At 37.0% G+C, this 17,348-nt stretch overlaps 1 protein-coding gene across 1 annotated transcript; it reads left to right on the top strand.

Annotated features, from left to right (window-relative positions):
• Window positions 1–39: 39 nt before the first annotated feature.
• Window positions 40–16,632, top strand: FBXO30 (F-box protein 30). The gene is made up of 3 exons (XM_029945047.1): window positions 40–94; window positions 7,929–9,981; window positions 14,560–16,632. Exons 2-3 carry the CDS (start codon window positions 7,945–7,947, stop codon window positions 14,761–14,763), a joined length of 2,241 nt encoding a protein of 746 aa, XP_029800907.1. The 5' UTR covers window positions 40–94; window positions 7,929–7,944; the 3' UTR covers window positions 14,764–16,632.
• Window positions 16,633–17,348: the final 716 nt, after the last annotated feature.

Below are 17,348 nucleotides of genomic sequence, written 5' to 3'. Positions count from 1 at the left end.
AGGCGGTCAGCAATGGCGACCCAGTCCCGACCCCCGACCCGCGTGTCACCTGGCTGGCGTGTCCGTGCTCTGGGGAGGGAGGCGGGAAGCGGAGGTGAACTTGGGAAACCCTCAGAACCTTAAAAACCCGGCTTCTCTTTCCTTTTGCCGTTTGAAAACTTGGGTTGTTTGGGGACAGATGGGTTACATTTAGGAAGCTTGGGAGGCAATATTGAACTGTCTTCACGGGATGAGTGAAGTTGGTAACTTTTCCATTCATGGTAGTGAGCGGATCTTAGTCTTAGCCTCTGAGCGCCCTTATTAAAGAGAAACTTCCTGATTTTCTGGATCTGAGGGGTATGGCCATTTCCAGGTTGTTTGTGTCCTGTCCGAGGAACAGTGCTTGGAAAGGGGCCATAGAGTGCACGTTGAACTCAAAGTAGTCTCCTTTGAGTATGTTTTTAACGTGGGTGTTTGGGAGAATGGAGGTAGACAGGCAGAACGCTGTGTTGTTTACCATGACTCTGTACTCCGTTCCCCTCTCTTGTTTTTCTCTGTGAGCCGTGTTGTAAGTCCCAGATAAAAGATGGTTGGGAAGGAATTGACCTTTTATTCCATAATTACTTTGTTGACTCTGATCCAAAAGGAAGCTATTTACGGGCATTTTGATATCCGGGTAGAGTAACTTAAAACTCTTTAAATACAAACCTCCCAAACTTTTAAACTTTTTTTTTTTTTTTTTTTGCTGCATTCCAATACCATGTTGTATCCATTAGAGACCTAATAAGATTTTGCATTTGCTCGTATTTGTAAGGTATTAACAAAGTAGCACTCCAGTTTTGGACGCAGCAAATGGAAAAGGATACCGTAAAGTGTATGTTTAGGAATTTTCAGGATTTAATTTTTCAGTGTGCAGTTTTCGCTGAATCACTGTTCTTTATGCTTAGTCACTGTTTCTCACTCCAGAAGCTTAATTGAGGATAACATGGTGTTTTGGCAACTTTTAAGTTGCCAGTTTGTTTTTACTTAGTACTTCAGTGCAGTGGCAGAAGCTCTTTTGGTGATTCTGGAAATGTTAGTGGGTGGAGTTTTGTTGAGTGTTACCAGAGAACTGAAGTTTCCCAGGTAGGCAAACTTTTATGCATTCCCAGTGGACGAGGTATTGAATTTCAACATTTCTCCATCTCTACCATTGCAGACTTTGAAAAAAATACAAAGTATCCTAATACAATACTTATTAAAGAGCAATAATATTTTGTGATAATGTATATAGTTAGAGGGGTACTTTAAGGTCACCACATACGCTTTAGTTAATGTGTTTGCTCTTTGATATACTGTATTACTGAAATGTGACTTTCAGTGGGATAAGCCCTGCGCTGTTTTGTATGATTTTGGATACATCTGTTAACTGACCGTTTCATCAAAAGGACATTGTAGAATTCTTTGACTAAGTCTTCAATGAAAAGGCTATATAAAATATTTAATTTCAAGTTCAGTTTGATGAACTATGTAAGATTGGCGGTAGACCAATGGTTTTTATGTTGTGGGTAGCTAATTACACATAAGCATACCCCACTTAAAACCCAGTCTGAAAATCTTTTACTAAGGTTGTGTTGTGCCTGGATAATGTTAACATAGGTTATTTCCTCATACGTTTGGTTTTTATAAGCCTTACAATTATAAATGGTTTGATATAAAACATTATTTTGCATTAAGTCTTGTGTATGTAAATGTGGCTGTTGTATAAAGTGAAGTACATCTTTTTCTGAGAAATACATTGTATCCTGTTGGACACATTTAATTGTACCAACCTTTATAGAGTTCTACCTTGTTTTCACAGTAGAGTAATAGCCTCAAGGTCACAAAGCTGAGATTCCTTAGAAGCCTATTCCCATCTGCCATGATGCTCATTTCCGTAAGCCGAGTGCCACCATTTGGGTGCATTAGTTTTATCTGAGCATCAACAAATAGGTTCTGGTCTGAATATTAAATATTTATTAATATCATTTTAATTTGATATAAGTCTGTAACAGTTTCATTCGCTTATTTAGTGGAGAGCATTGCAGGCAGTCAGGATTTTCACTTTGAAATAAGCTACTCATGATTATATTTAGACTAGAAGATACATATTTTGATTATATCAAAACTGGAATGTTTAAAATTTTGAAAAAAAATTCCATATAATTAGGTCATCATTCTATAAATAAAAAGTCAGAACCAAAATCTGATGTAAAGAGCGTATACAGTGTAACCCATTTAGCCATTTTGGATTCATCAGGAGGGCATATGCTTTGAGTTGGAAGTTTAATGATAGTGGATTTTCAATCTTGCCTAATCACTGCCACCCCCCCATACCCTTTTTTAACCTGTGAAATAAAATGTCCAACTGAGGCTATAGATTTATTATGGTCTTTAAAACTGATTGCACTTGATTTGCAAATCACCTAGCAGGTGTTTGTATTTAATTTAAATGTACAATTAATTGTATTACTGACTAGTACCTCCAACTGTACCAAAAGGTTGAGACTTGCTTGGAGCCGCTTATAGCTAACTGATTGCTAAATGGCAGATTTCAGTTGTAGACTTGCATGTGCTAACTAATTGAACATGTCTGTCCATTGGTCCATTTCAGTCTTACATTGAAACAGCATTCTGTTGTTTAAATGGAATTCTGTTTCATCTAGTACCATATTAGCTATAATATTAAGCAGTTGACTGATGCTACTTTTTTGAGCTTCTTAACTGTGTACCTACTCAGGCATGTGCACGTGTGCAGACACCTCTGCGTCTCTCTTCTTTTCTTTTTGAAACTGATGCCTCTATATTCAAGTAACTAGAGCACAAAGTTGATTAGGGAGTTAAAAATAGTGGAACAGTATACAGGTAAACATTTACTTTTGTGCGTTTTATGAATTAATCACTTTTTAAGATTTTAAAATAATGGAAGGTTGAAATTAACTTTCTTTGATTTCCTTTTCCCTTTGATTTGCTTTTTTCATAGACCATTTACTCCCTATATAATGCTTGGAACATATAACTTAGGTCCTCAGTAAATGTTTGAGCACCATTGACTTTTTATAGCTGGTACAGTGAAGTAGTTTGGGCGCAATCTGATTGTCTGACTCTAGGTCTGTAAGGCTGTATTTTTGTGTGAAGTATGTAGATTCCCATGAAATCAGGAATCTCATTTTGTTTTGGAATTTATGTGGCTATTTCTTGTAGTATAATTCTTGCATTTATTCATGTTTCTAAAATAAGTGAGGCTCCAGTTAGGCAGTCTGGAATACAGGGAACACAAGAATGGTTGAGACTGAGATGGTTCTGTTTCCTATATGGAGCATAAAGTTTTCCTGCGGGGATAGTTATTAAAGAATAATGATTTATTTAAAGAATTGTGACTGGCATTATCAAGGAAGAATGCAGTATGTACTGAGCCCACTGCATAATATGGGATCCATACCTTGCCTTTGGTGTGTGGAAAGTAACACTAAAGCTGAGACAAAGACTCGGAGGCAGCGGTTGGAGGTGGAGGGAGAGGTGTGGAGTGTGTGCACGGGCCTTGCTCTCAGAGGCAAACATTGCAGCAAGCTGCATTGAGTGCTTTGAGTGACTTGACTTATGAGTGTTTTAACATCATGCTAACTTGCAATGTTTTTTTATTTATCTCCTTACTTTAATGAACGTGGAAAAATAAAGAAATGGGTTTTTGAGGGTAATTATTTTTAGGTCTAGAAATAGCCTTAAATGACAAGGCCTCATTTCACTGTACAGGAGAATGCCATGTCTTAAAACTATTTTTATGGATTGCTTGTCTGTCAGAGAGACTGAGTTGGCCAAGAATTTCCGTTGGAGGAAATTGAAACTATTGTAATATTGTAATATTTTGTAGCCTAATGAGACTTTTTCCAGTCATTTAACTTTAAGTGTAAATTAAAGGAGATGTTATTTGGAATGTTAATATTCTTTTAAGAGAGTTTAAGAAACCTTTAGTATTGAGTTTTCGGTTAAGCTTATCTTTAATTTGAAGCCTCAGTTTTAGCAACTTGTTTTCTACTGCGTCTGCTGTGTCAGTGTTCAACTGAAAAGTGAGGGATGGGGATGGATGCTTTAAACCTATTTCTCAAGGTTTATGAGCAATTGCAAAATACTTTATGGAGGCATATTTAATTTGGTGATGATCTTGATTAGAAAAAGAAGGGGTCTGGAATTTAAAATTAAAAAAATTTTAAACTGACAGTTCTATCCCCAGAATACTCTTTGGGTATTATCTAGTGCATTTTCTGAACTTCTTTTTTAAATATATTTACTTGTAGAATGGAATTAAACTTAATTGCTAGTTTGTATAGCTGTTTTGAGAATTGTTACATTGATATTCTTGTTCCATAAGTTTATACTGAGTATTACAAATGTACGTTATTTTAAAAGTAGTTTTAAACACTTACCTTCAAAGTGAAATTATGTGCTATTGTAATTACAAAGGAACAAAAAGACTTTCTTGACCACAGGGTGACTAAGTGTTGGAATAAACTACACGCAAAGTTGTGTAATCTTCATTCCTTAAATAACATCTTAAAATTGGATCACCAGTTACTGAAGTGCTGCCTGTTTTCTTAAGCTTTTATGAGTAAACATATCTGTTGTTGTCCATGTGCATTGATCAGATATAGACTTAAGTCTTAGCTCTGCCACGTACAAGGTAGATGACCTTGGGCAAGTCACTTAAACCTTTCTGAACCTCCATTTCCTCTGGGTTGTTGTGAGGATTACGGGACATTAAGTGAAATGATATACATAAGGGATAAAATTGGTACATAACTAATGTTCTTTTTTCCTTTGAAGTCTACTTCAGTAAGTAAATATTGTACACTCATTACTGTGGATGCTTTTGTTTGTTTTTATTTTTTTAAAAACATTTTGAACTACTTTAAACAAACTATTTTGAAGCTTGAGACTCCTATGTCTTTCTTTCAAAGTTGTCTGTTTTGCATTTAACTTAGTTGTTTGTAGCAGTTGCTGGTTTAGAATTAAGTGATGTTTTTGAGATGTGTTCTCCCTGGTGTGGTCATGTGATGTGCACATAACATAGAGTGTTTCTACTAGTTAGGAGAACAGTGGTCACTTCTTTAGAACTGCTTGTATTTTTAGGTTCTCTCTTAGTAACAGTCAAGCTTATAACCCTCAGCATGTGAGATGAAGTCAGTCTTGTTGCAAAATAAGAAAGCGCCAGCTGTTTTCACAATCTACTCACTCAGTAAAACTTGTCTTAATTCATACTAACATTTCTCTTTGAACCTCTGCTTAATTTACAAATGTTTGTCATCATTAGTCTGTCATTTCTTCTGTTATGACTGTTAGCATGTGTGTGTTTACCATATAGGTTCTGTCTTACTTAGCCTGTAAAATTTATGGGGATAAACATTCAGAAGTATTTAACTCATAGTTGTAATTTTTAAATACAATTTAAAAATATAGTTTTCTTGTTAAATGTGTGCTTTGGTGTTTTTTCCCTCCACGCAGCAGTAAGTACCATAATATCACCTCAGAAATTTTCTTCTTAATCAACGAGAGCTCTCTCAGTATTAGGTAGACTTCTGTTATTGTTTGACAAAAACCAGCCCTGCACTGGAGAAAAATAGATAGCAAAGTCTGAAGTAATTAGTTTACATTAGCCACCTCAAACTCAGAATTTATGGGAAGATATGTCAGAAAGCTAGTAAACTTTTATGTACTGAAGTGAAGAAAATAGGCTAAGAATTGACTTCTTACCTAGAAAATTATTATCTATTACACTGTAATTTAATTTGGGTAATGTTGAGATGCGTTGCCTGTGCCATAAAGAAGTAGAGATCTAGAGTAAGCAGGCAGTCGGCCATAGAGACCTCAAGTTTGGAAGAGGGATCTGGGTGAGCATATAGATTAGTTTTCAGCATATGGGTGGCAGGTGAAGCTTTTGAGAAACTGGAGTACCCAGGGGAAATGTATAGGATGAGCAAGAAATGACGTGATCCCTGAAGAAGAGAAATATTTTAGAAGAAAAATTAAGTCATAACCAAAGAGAAATGTGACATCTTGAAAGCTAAAGGAAAGGCAAATAGATTACAAAGGAAGACATAGCATAATAAAGGAAATGGCCAAGGAAGATGAGGTCTGGAAAAAATGCTCTTTGGATTTAGCATTGAGGATCTCAGAGCAGTTTTAATGACTGGTGGTAAAAATAAAGCCTGATTAGAGGACTGAAGAGTACATGGGAGGTTTGAAGTTTTGGGTTGTTCTGTTTTCTTTTTCCTTCTTCAGAAGCTTTTTTTCCTAGGAAAAAAGAAAGGTGGTAAAAGGGGGGATCTTGTTTTCTTTCTTAATTTTTATTTATTTTTATATTTTAAGAAGTTTTTAATGTTTATTCATTTTTGAGAGACAGAGAGTGAGCAGGGGAGGGGCAGAGAGAGAGAGAGAGAGGAGACACAGAATCCAAAGCTGGCTCTAGGCCACAAGCTGTCAGCACAGAGCCGATGTGGGGCTCAAACTCATGAACCTGAGCCGAAATCAGCCCCTTAACCAACTGAGCTACCCAGGCGGCCCTATTATTTAGATTTTTAAAGATGAAATAGTTTTTTAAGTTTTTACTGCTAATAAGAACAAGCCAATAAAGACATTGAAGATTACAGAAAAAATACATAGTGTCAGGAATTATAATTAAATTAGTGATGTTTTCTTATTTTTGTATAAAATTTTTCTTGATAAAAGCAAGAAAGATCATTAGGTATCTGTAAAGCCCTCCTCATATTCTATAGATATATTTCTTTGCCCAAATCCTCAGTGACTTCCTGTTACTTAAAGTCTGGCCTCCTGAGAGTAGCAGTACAGTCCGAATGATTTGCTTTATTTCTAGTGACCTGCCTTATCTCCGACAGCTGTGCAGCATTCCACCTTGCGGTCCAGCAACACGAGGAAACTTGAGGTTTCCTGAACATGTTTTTCCAGTTCTTGCTTTTCTGCTTTTACATATATTGTCACTTCGGCATTGAATACTTCATTACCTTTCCAACTCTGCCCTCCTATGCTTAAGATTTCCCGTCTTTCAAGTCTACTGTGTAGCCCCTACCATGCTGAAAATTATCTTCTCTGTGTTACCATTCTACTTCTGTCAAATTGATCACACAGTAATGTGACATGATTTTTACTGTTGTGTCTCTGACCTGCTGTAGTTCCTTGAGAGAGGGGACCATGTCTTACTAATAATTTTTATATTGCCACACCAAACACAGTGCCTGGTACAGAGTAGTTAAACAGAAAATAGATGTTTAACAAATGAATAGAAACTGTGACCCTCAGAAGTATGTGATTTGCCCATAGCCACACACTGGAGCTGGAACTTACATTTTCTGGGTAAATTCCCTGTACTAGGTAAGGCTCACTGCGGTGATACGTAGAAGGAGGATCAGTAGATGAAAGCCTAAGTGAATTCAGATATTTAGAGGGAATAAAACAAAAGCTTCTAATACTTTTAGTTAAGTATATTCATCAAATTCAGATCCTTCCCTTTTAGGAATATGATGAGGTTTCTGGAGTATGGGTGCTTCAGAATCAGTTTTAAAAAAATAAAAGCTGAAGCATTCTTGGAAATCTATGTTAGATATGCATTAATTTGTTTTTGGCATCAATTGATATTCTACACAGTATACTAGAATTCAAGTATTATATTTTGAAACATTTGGCCTTTCAGGCATATTGTTATATGATATATGAAAACGACTGCAATTGTTACTTGAAGTACTTAAAGTGTTTCAAGATGGACTGATTATATGTAAAATAAACTTAAGTATGTTTAATTTATATATTTCATCCTACAATAAGTCAGTACACCTTTATGATTTGATTTATGTTATTCAGCAGTTTTAAAAAATCGACCACTTCTTGCCTAACTTCTTTCTTTTTTCCATCTCAACAACTAGAACTGGACTGGCCATAATGGAGGAGGAGCAGCAGCATTCACACTGTGTGAACTGTGTCAGTAGACGGTGTATGACCAGACCAGAGCCTGGGATTTCCTGTGACTTGATTGGTTGTCCATTGGTTTGTGGAGCAGTTTTCCATTCTTGTAAAGCTGATGAGCATCGACTTTTATGTCCATTTGAACGAGTGCCTTGCTTAAATAGTGATTTTGGATGTCCGTTTACAATGGCTCGAAATAAAGTTGCTGAACATCTGGAAATGTGTCCTGCAAGCGTGGTGTGCTGTACTATGGAGTGGAACCGATGGCCAGTTAGTTATGCAGATCGGAAATCGTATGAAAATCTAAGCAGAGATGTCGATGAAGTGGCACAATTAGATATGGCCTTGGCCCTTCAAGACCAAAGGATGCTCTTAGAATCTCTCAAAGTAGCCACCATGATGTCCAAAGCAACTGACAAAGTGGCAGAATCTAGAGAACAAATCTCAGTTAAATCAAGTGTCCCAGAGATACCACATACTAATGGTTTGGTATCTGTTGATGAAGAATCTTATGGTGCACTTTATCAAGCTACTGTAGAAACAACCAGAAGTTTGGCTGCTGCCTTAGATATCCTGAATACCGCCACAAGAGACATTGGCATGTTAAATACAAGTCTTTGTGCTTCCACAGATGAAATGAATGAAGAGCAAAATGCCAGAGAAAGCTTGCAGACTAGACACTTGAAAGACCAGGACCGTCTTTTTGAGGATGAGATAGGAGCAGTAGGTGGAATTGACCATGATGACACAAGTCTGAGTGTCCAGTCTGAACCAAATGGTTCAAGTGATTTATTGTGTGACTCGAATGCCAGTTCTTATGGCACTTCTGCTCTTTGTAATGGCTTTTCTTTGGAAAATATATGTACACAGGCCATAGACCAAAATCAGAAATTACATGGTGATTCAAAACCAAGTAACTTAACAAATGGAGAATGTGTAGCATCAGATGGCACTTCAGATCCTTCCAGTTCACTTTCAGTAGCAGCCCACCTTAGGGAAGTCCTACCATCCAGTGCTTTGCCTAACGGCACAGTTCAGCATATCCTCATGCCAGATGGTGAGGATGAAGACTTGTGTTGGAGAAAAGTAGACTTAGGGGACTTGAGGAATATGGATGTCCTATCTTTCAGTCATCCGCCTTCGTTCAAATTTCTTTCTAATTCATATTGGTCTAAACCAAAAGAAGATAAAGCAGTAGATACATCAGATTTGGAAGTTGCAGAAGATCCAATGGGCCTCCAAGGAATAGATCTAATCACAGCAGCATTACTGTTTTGTCTAGGAGATTCTCCAGGTGGGAGGGGTATATCTGATAGTCGCATGGTTGATGTTTATCACATTGATTTTGGGACTCAGACTTTTTCACTTCCATCTGCAATATTAGCTACAAATACGATGGTTGGGGAGATAGCTTCAGCTTCAGCTTGTGATCATGCCAATCCACAGCTTTCAAATCCAAGTCCTTTTCAGACACTTGGACTGGATTTAGTATTGGAATGTGTCGCTAGGTACCAACCCAAGCAGCGTTCAATGTTTACATTTGTTTGTGGACAGTTATTTAGAAGAAAAGAATTTTCTTCACATTTTAAGAACGTGCATGGTGACATTCATGCTGGACTCAATGGCTGGATGGAACAGAGGTGTCCTTTAGCATATTATGGTTGTACCTACTCTCAGCGTAGATTTTGTCCATCAACACAAGGAGCAAAGATTATACATGACCGCCATTTGAGGTCATTTGGAGTCCAGCCTTGTGTATCTACAGTATTAGTGGAGCCTGCTAGAAACTGTGTGTTGGGATTACATAGTGACCATCTAAGTAGTCTTCCTTTTGAGGTCCTACAACATATTGCAGGTTTTCTTGATGGCTTCAGTTTATGCCAGCTCTCATGTGTATCCAAGTTAATGAGGGATGTGTGTGGCAGCCTGCTTCAGTCTCGTGGAATGGTCATACTGCAGTGGGGGAAAAAGAAGTATCCAGAAGGAAATTCATCATGGCAAATAAAGGAAAAGGTTAGTTTAATCCCAACTGTATCATCTCCTCAACTGACATATGGTAGACACTTAATGTTGCAGAATTAATAAAATTAAGATCTTGTTGAAAAATTGACCGTCCTTATACTTCAACCTGAGAGACTATTTAAAAATAATTATAGTTAGTGGAAGACTAGGTTAGAATTGTTTGTCAAAATCACGTATTTACTGCAGACATCCTAATATTAGATTCTAATGTAGCAGAGGCCACTTTGGTTTTTCATTTGAGCAGTTGTGTACTTAATTTTTCTATAACAATTCTTTTTGAGTCCATGTTAACTACATATTTTTGAGTTCCATCTGAAACATTTTCACCATAGGACAATGGAGGAAGCAAGGACAAGGTTTTTCACTGCTTACAGTTGGCAGTTTCTCTCCATTCCTGGCAAGGTCTTTCTTAGAATTTGGTTATTTCAGGTAGAACTTAAATAGGGAGAGATGAAAAAAGTTTTAAATCCTACCATTAGTCAGTGACCAGTGGAGTACTTGAGGACCTAGAGGACATAAAAGGATAGCTGTGGAAATGTGTTAGCTTGAAGTGGGAGGTAAAAGTAGGTAGTTGGACTTGATCCTGGAGGTGGGGGCTCTGGGTGTAGGAGTGTACAAGAGATGGTTGCATACTAGGGGCTTGTGCTAGGGATCGAGGCCGACCTGGGAACAAATCCTGGCTCCGCCATTTCCTCTTGTGGAAAAGTCTACTTTGGTCCACTTTCTTTTTTTAATCTTTATGCTTTTTAAATTTATTTTTTAAGTAATTTTTATGCCCATCACGGGGCTCAAACTCACAACGTTGAGATCAAATGTCACATGCTCCACAGACTGAGCCAGCCAGGTGCCCCTATTTTTGCCCACTTTTTGAGTCACCATCTAAGAGAAAATAGAAGGCATTACAAGTATCTTTTATTGCAGAGTTTTATTTTAGAACATTTGTAATATGACATTTTGTATTTTATAAAGTGGAAAAAATTTCACCTTCATTGCACAGGTTTCAAATTTCTAGCTATTTTGTTCTTGTCACCCTTGGGTTTTCTCTGGCTTTTATTCATTTGCTCCAGTTTTTCAGAATTCTGCATCTTTTGTGTTTTCCTGAAGCTTTTTTTTTTTCCCAAATGGGAATTCTGGTGGCAGGAGGTTTCATACTTACTGTGTACCTGCATACCCATACAGGTGATTTGTGTCTTTCTTCCATTCAGGATGGGATACTCTGAGCATGGTCTCTTGTTGTCCTTGCCCGTTAGTGTTGACCTATGTGGTGAAATACTTTCTGGGGATTCTATTCCTGCAGAAAAATCTCATCTACTTTTGGAGTTCAAATTGCCATCACTTACACAGACTACTTACACATCTATTTCCTGGCTACTTTCTCAACTCCAGACCATACAAGCATCTCCTAGACATTTCCACTTGATTATCTCACAAGTCCGTCAAACTCAGCATGTCCAAACTACTCTCCATCTCTGTCCCTCTAAACCTCAGCAGGTGGCCTTCTCATCTACCTAGTTGCCAAACTAGGAATTTGGGAGGTAGGGCTGACTTCTTTTATTTCCATATCTAGGTAATGACAAAGTACTCTTGAGTCTTCCTTAAACTCAAGTCTTCAAACAAACTCTCAGGTTTGTTTTAGTTTCCACTGCCATTTCCTTAGCTCTGTCCCCTTCAGCTCTCTCTTGTTTACCACAGTGGCCTAAGTGGGTTTCTGTTCCTAATTGGGTCCCTCTCCAGCATATTCTCTCCATAAGGACTAGAGAGGGAAATATTTTCTTGTTTTAAAGTATATTTTTTTAATGTTTCATTTTTTGAGAGAGAGCATAAGTGGGGGAAGGGCAGACAGAGAGGGGGACAGAGGATCCAAATTGGGCTCTGCACCGACAGGGTGACAGCAGCAAATCCATTGTGGGGATCGAACTCAACAAACGTCGAGGTCATGACCTGATCTGAAGTTGGATGCGGAAACAGCTGAGCTGCTAGGCGCCCCAGAAATATATACATATTTTTCTCAAGTGTTTATTAATTTTTGAGAGAGAGACAGCATGAGTGGGGTGGGGGAAGCAGATTGAGAGGGAGGCACAGAATCCGAAGCAGGCTCCAGGCTCTGAGCTGTCAGCACAGAGCCCAACGTGCGGCTCAAACTCACAAACCATGAGATTATGATCTGAGCCGAATTTGGATGCTTAACCAACTGAGCCATTCAGGTGCCTCTTAAAAACTTTAATGTTGGGGTGCCTGGGTGGCTCATGCCTCGGTTGAGGTCATGATCTCACAGTTTGTGGGTTGAGCCCCACCTCGGGCTCTGTGCTGACTGCTAGCTCAGAGCCTGGAGCCTGCTTCAGATTCTCTTTCTCTCTTTGCCTCTCCCCTGTTCATGCTCTGTCTCTCAAAAATGAATAAATGTAAACAAAAAAAAGATAAAAAACTTTAGTGTTTTTTCATTGTTCCAGGATAAAGATTCCTTAATGAAATACTTAAGACTTTTTATAGTCTTAAATTCTAAGAATTATATTATAAATCTTATATCTTAAATTTCCTCTTGTTATTTTATATTCCAACTCTGTGGATTTACTTACAGTTTTCTGATGTTTTCTTTCTTGCCTTCTTGCCTTACGGACCTTTGAGTATGTTGTCCCTAACACAGTATTACATTTGAACATTTGCAATATGCCTGACAGTTTACTAATAAGCATTTTACTTCTGTTAACTTATTTAATCTATTGTCCTTATTTTATGGAAGAAGAAACTGAAGTTTAGAGAAGTTAAGTAACTTGTCCAACTAATTGATGGATTCAGACCTAGGGAACCTGTCTCTGGAGTTTGCTTTCTTCATCTTCTTACTATATTTCCTGCTTACTGTACAGATCTTACTTCCTCAGGAAAGCCTTCTGGAATCCCCAACCTCACCGAAATCTTCAGGGACGTGCACTGCTCTGTGTTCGTGTGGCGCCCCATTATAGTCCTCCAGTCTGTGTGCCCTACTGGAGCACTCTGCTGTGCTCTAATTCACTAATGTGTTGTCCGTTTCTTTCATTAGATTGTAAGTTCCTTGAGAAGTGAGACTCTCTGGGAACCAAAATATCTACTACCTAGCACAGCATCGCCATATAGCAGGCACTAATGTACTGGAGGAATACTTTTGAAAGAAAAATTGGCCTATGATTAAGAAACCTTGTCATCAGGATGTGGGAATCATCCATTTTTTCCTGACTTTGTTTCACCAGACTCAATCATGTGGATGTAGGGAGGCTGTCTGCCACCATTGAAGCTTTCACAAGTTTGTTCTGCTTGAAGTTTAACCAAACTAGTCATTCTTCCTGTAGTTTCATAGGTATATGGAATTGTAAGGGATGCTAAGTGACATCTGTAATGTCTGTTGGTAGCTACTCTCTAGGACTCCTAGGAAAGAACTCCATGCAGGAGCCATAAGTGGGATAACGCCAAGGAGTATAGGGTGTACGTACCCGTTGTGCCAAACAGTGGTGACTTCTATTGCCACCTGAAAAATAGATGTTCCCACAGAATTTGAAGGCATCTGGCCACCCTGGAAGTCATTGACTTCCTTATCAGAGAAGCTCTAATGAGTGCGGAGGGCTTTTCTGAAATCTGCTACTTTCTAGAGTTATCTGCCTTCTATTGTGTGTTCAGTGTTCTCTCACATCTGCCTCCTGATGAGCTTAGCTTAGCTAGAATGCCTAGGCCTGATCCGTGCCATTCACGCGTGTTACTTGAGTCTGTCCTTCATTCGTGCTTGTTACCTAGGTTCACGTGGCTTTATATTTAGAACTGTAAAGACGAGATGGGGTCAGTACTATCGTTGGCAGACCAATAAGGTAACATCGTTTCCGGGCTTGGAGCTGCTGAGTGAGCAATAGGAGAAGTAGCCCATATTTTTCTAACAGACACATGAACAGGGAGAGCAGGTGAATATTTTGCCTAGAAATGCATTTTACAATGATCTGGAATAAAATTATATTCATTTTACAAAAGCTTTTTAATGTAAATTTTCAGAAACATTTTGAATAAATTGAAGTGCCTATATTCATGAATATTACTAAGTACCTTTAGTGCTTATAAGTAGTATATTTTTTGGCATACTTCATATAGTATAATAGGAATGGGAAAAAAACTTGGGGAAAAGAATACCATGTGTGTTGTCAGTATCTCCAGACTCTGAATAGTTCTGTATGACCAATTGGATAGGATGAAACAATGTGCAATATATTTTTTAGGAAGTAGCTTTGAATTTATAAGGTCATGGTTTTTAAAAAATTGCTCAATAAGTCAAGTTGGATGTAGTTTTTAATGTTTTTTCTTTTATTTTCTTTTTTTTTTATTTATTTTTGGTTACTGCATTTATAGAGATCATGATGTGGAAGTGATTTATAGGTATTTAATAAACAGATTTGCCTCCAAATGGATTTACTCTTTGACAGTTTTGTAGCTAACTGCTTGGAACATTATATTGGTTGCTTCTCTAACAGTACAACTCTCTACAGTTGGAGCAAGAAGTGTATTTTGATTCTTGTAAATTGACTTGTTTAAATCTGAAGTAGAATTTTCTTTTAGGTATGGCGGTTCAGTACTGCATTTTGTTCTGTTAATGAATGGAAGTTTGCTGACATCCTAAGCATGGCTGACCACTTGAAGAAATGCACTTACAATGTTGTGGAGAAACGGGAGGAAGCGATCCCACTGCCGTGTATGTGTGTCACCCGAGAACTCACTAAAGAAGGACGTTCACTTCGCTCGGTTTTAAAACCCGTACTTTAGAAACTGTAGCTCCACTTGCACATACACATGCAAGCACCTGGTATAATTTGTTTGTCATATGTGACACTTTATTAATGTATTAAAGATTACAACTAGCTAAATTTATTGCCACTATGTATATAATGTTTTGAAGTGACATATATTTTTATAAAGTACTGTTTAGTTGGAAAATAGTTGCCTTAATGTTTGAAATGTGTGAAATTTTTGGAACTTGCTGGACGGGTGATTTACTTTTTAGCTACATAATTTTCTGAATTAGTATTTTTAATGGTGTGCATATTTTGGTTTTTAAATTTTTTGCTTCTTAAACTAACAAGATCCTGACCAAACAATTTATTCCTCATGTTTTCTTTGGGTTATAACCCATGCATTCAAAAAGCAAAACTTTGAATCAAATTTTTTCAGCATATGTTTTTCAGATAAAAATTGCTTAAGGACTGCCATAAGATCATTATAAGATTTTTATTTTTTAATGCTCCCCTTATACAATTGATACATAGATGATCTTTAATATATATTTACATAATATTTAAAATCATGACTAATGTTTGGTAATGCATTTATCATGTTTTAAAAGACTCACAAAAATATTTTCACCTTACATATTTGCAACACTCATAAGAGAGTGAACATATGCAACTTTTGTTTTTGTTAGACACCACATCCAAAGACTCATGGCAATGTGTTTTATGACAGGTTAAAGTGAAAGCAAAAAGCCTATCAACTTATTTTAATTGGAAACTGTTCATCATATTCTGTATTTGCTAGGTTTCTGATTTTTGGAGATAAGAAAATATACCTCATTTAAAGTTTGGATTGGGGACATTGTGTGAGTAAATTTCAGATATTCAGTATGCAAAGGGCTTAACTTTCTTTCCTTAAGTATATAAAATTTTGCCTTTTTATGTTTATAAAAATCACAACTATTGCTTTAAGACATTTAACAATGTGAGATTTGGTGTCTTTGTAAGATGACAATCTTGAAATAGAGAAACCTGTCTTGGTTGACAATCTCTTTAAAACATTTCCAAGTTTATTTCCCATAGACTTCTCTACCAGAACAGTAAGAATTACATCTTTGTGTAAAGATCGGGACATAACAGAAAAATACTCAAAGTCTTATTGTTGAAGTATTTTATTGTACTTTTCGAACTGATATGCACTATAATTAACCTGATGTTAATTAACCAGCTTTAAAAAATGAATATACCATGTCAGTATTTAGAAATAAATCGCAAAGATGGGGACACGTACTTAAGTAATTTGTTTTAAGTAACTTCTGGCATTTAGTAGTATGAATGGTGACAAGGTACTTGCTATAAAACATCAAACTTCTGTTGCGTCATGTTTGTCCCTGAGAATGCTCTATTGTGACTGGCATCTTGATTATCATACGTGGCAGTCAGGCTGGGCAGAGGGGTTCCTTGGGCATTAGAAAAGAACTCTGAACATCTTTTGGATGGGTCACATCCTTATTACAGTTGAAAATATAGCATTAAAGACTAATCAGTTGTTTCGCCTCACCTGTCATTTTAATTAGGAGAATAACTATTTCTCCATGTTTAAACTTTCAACTGTGAGATTGAATTCTATACTATTTCTGTGAAAAAGTCAGAAATAAGATATCAAATACTATAAAATATAACTCTGCCTTTTAAAGTTATGCTGAAGAATGTGTCTGGTTAGGATAGCACAAACATTAACTTTTTGTTTTATGGTTGTGCTTGTTTGCTTTTTAAGTTGGGACTTTTTGTTTCCACACTGGATCGTGAGATATTTAACAGTTTTCCACCTTACATTTCTTTTACACATCTTTGGCTGTTTTCTTTTTTGTTTGTTATGCCACCATATGATTTTGTTAAAATGTTTTCTTTGTGCAACATTTGTTCAAATTCTAATAAAATTAATATTTCCCCTTTATGTGGCTCAGTAACTTAAAAAGAAAAACTTTCTTTGAAATAAAATTTTAATACTTGCTTGAGAAATTCCAAACAGTGTTTCTAATAAGTGTACATTTTCTGCATGTTATAAATGTTTGTTTATTATCATTGCTCACCAATGTTTTTACTGGTGATCATTATTATTGGTTTTAATATGGAAAATTCAATTAATTGACTTTCTGTGCCTTTTCAGTGTCGTCTTGAAAGTAGTCCCATCTAGGTATATTGAAAGGCTGAAGAGTTTCTGGCAATCTTGTTTTTCTAAAACTTATAATGGGAACAATCTATCTAGGCTTTAAGCGTGAAAGGGTTTGTATGTCAGTTAATTGTCATTTGAGAAGTCTTTGTTGATTTCTTAGTTTTTCGTGACCAGCAAGATAAAGGGCGGGTGTCAGGATGGAAGGAGATACCTGTACTCAATTTTATCTGCTGTCTCCTTCCCCAGAACTGCATGTTTCTCTTTTTCTCATTGTCTCTCTGTCTCTGTAATTGCCTTTTGAGACTCATAGCAGGGGTTCCCAGGATTACCTGGGAATTTGTTAGAAATGCAGATTCTTGGGTCTCTCTGTAGACTTAACCAGAAACTCCAGGAAGGAGACCAGCAGTCTGCTTTAACAAAGGCCTTCAGGTGATTCTGATGCACTG

The sequence above is a fragment of the Suricata suricatta genome, chromosome 7, assembly GCF_006229205.1.
Source record: "Suricata suricatta isolate VVHF042 chromosome 7, meerkat_22Aug2017_6uvM2_HiC, whole genome shotgun sequence".
NCBI lineage: Eukaryota > Metazoa > Chordata > Mammalia > Carnivora > Herpestidae > Suricata > Suricata suricatta.
The sequence above is the reverse complement of the archived record's forward strand: the minus strand, read 5'-3'. Positions and strand labels throughout refer to the sequence as shown.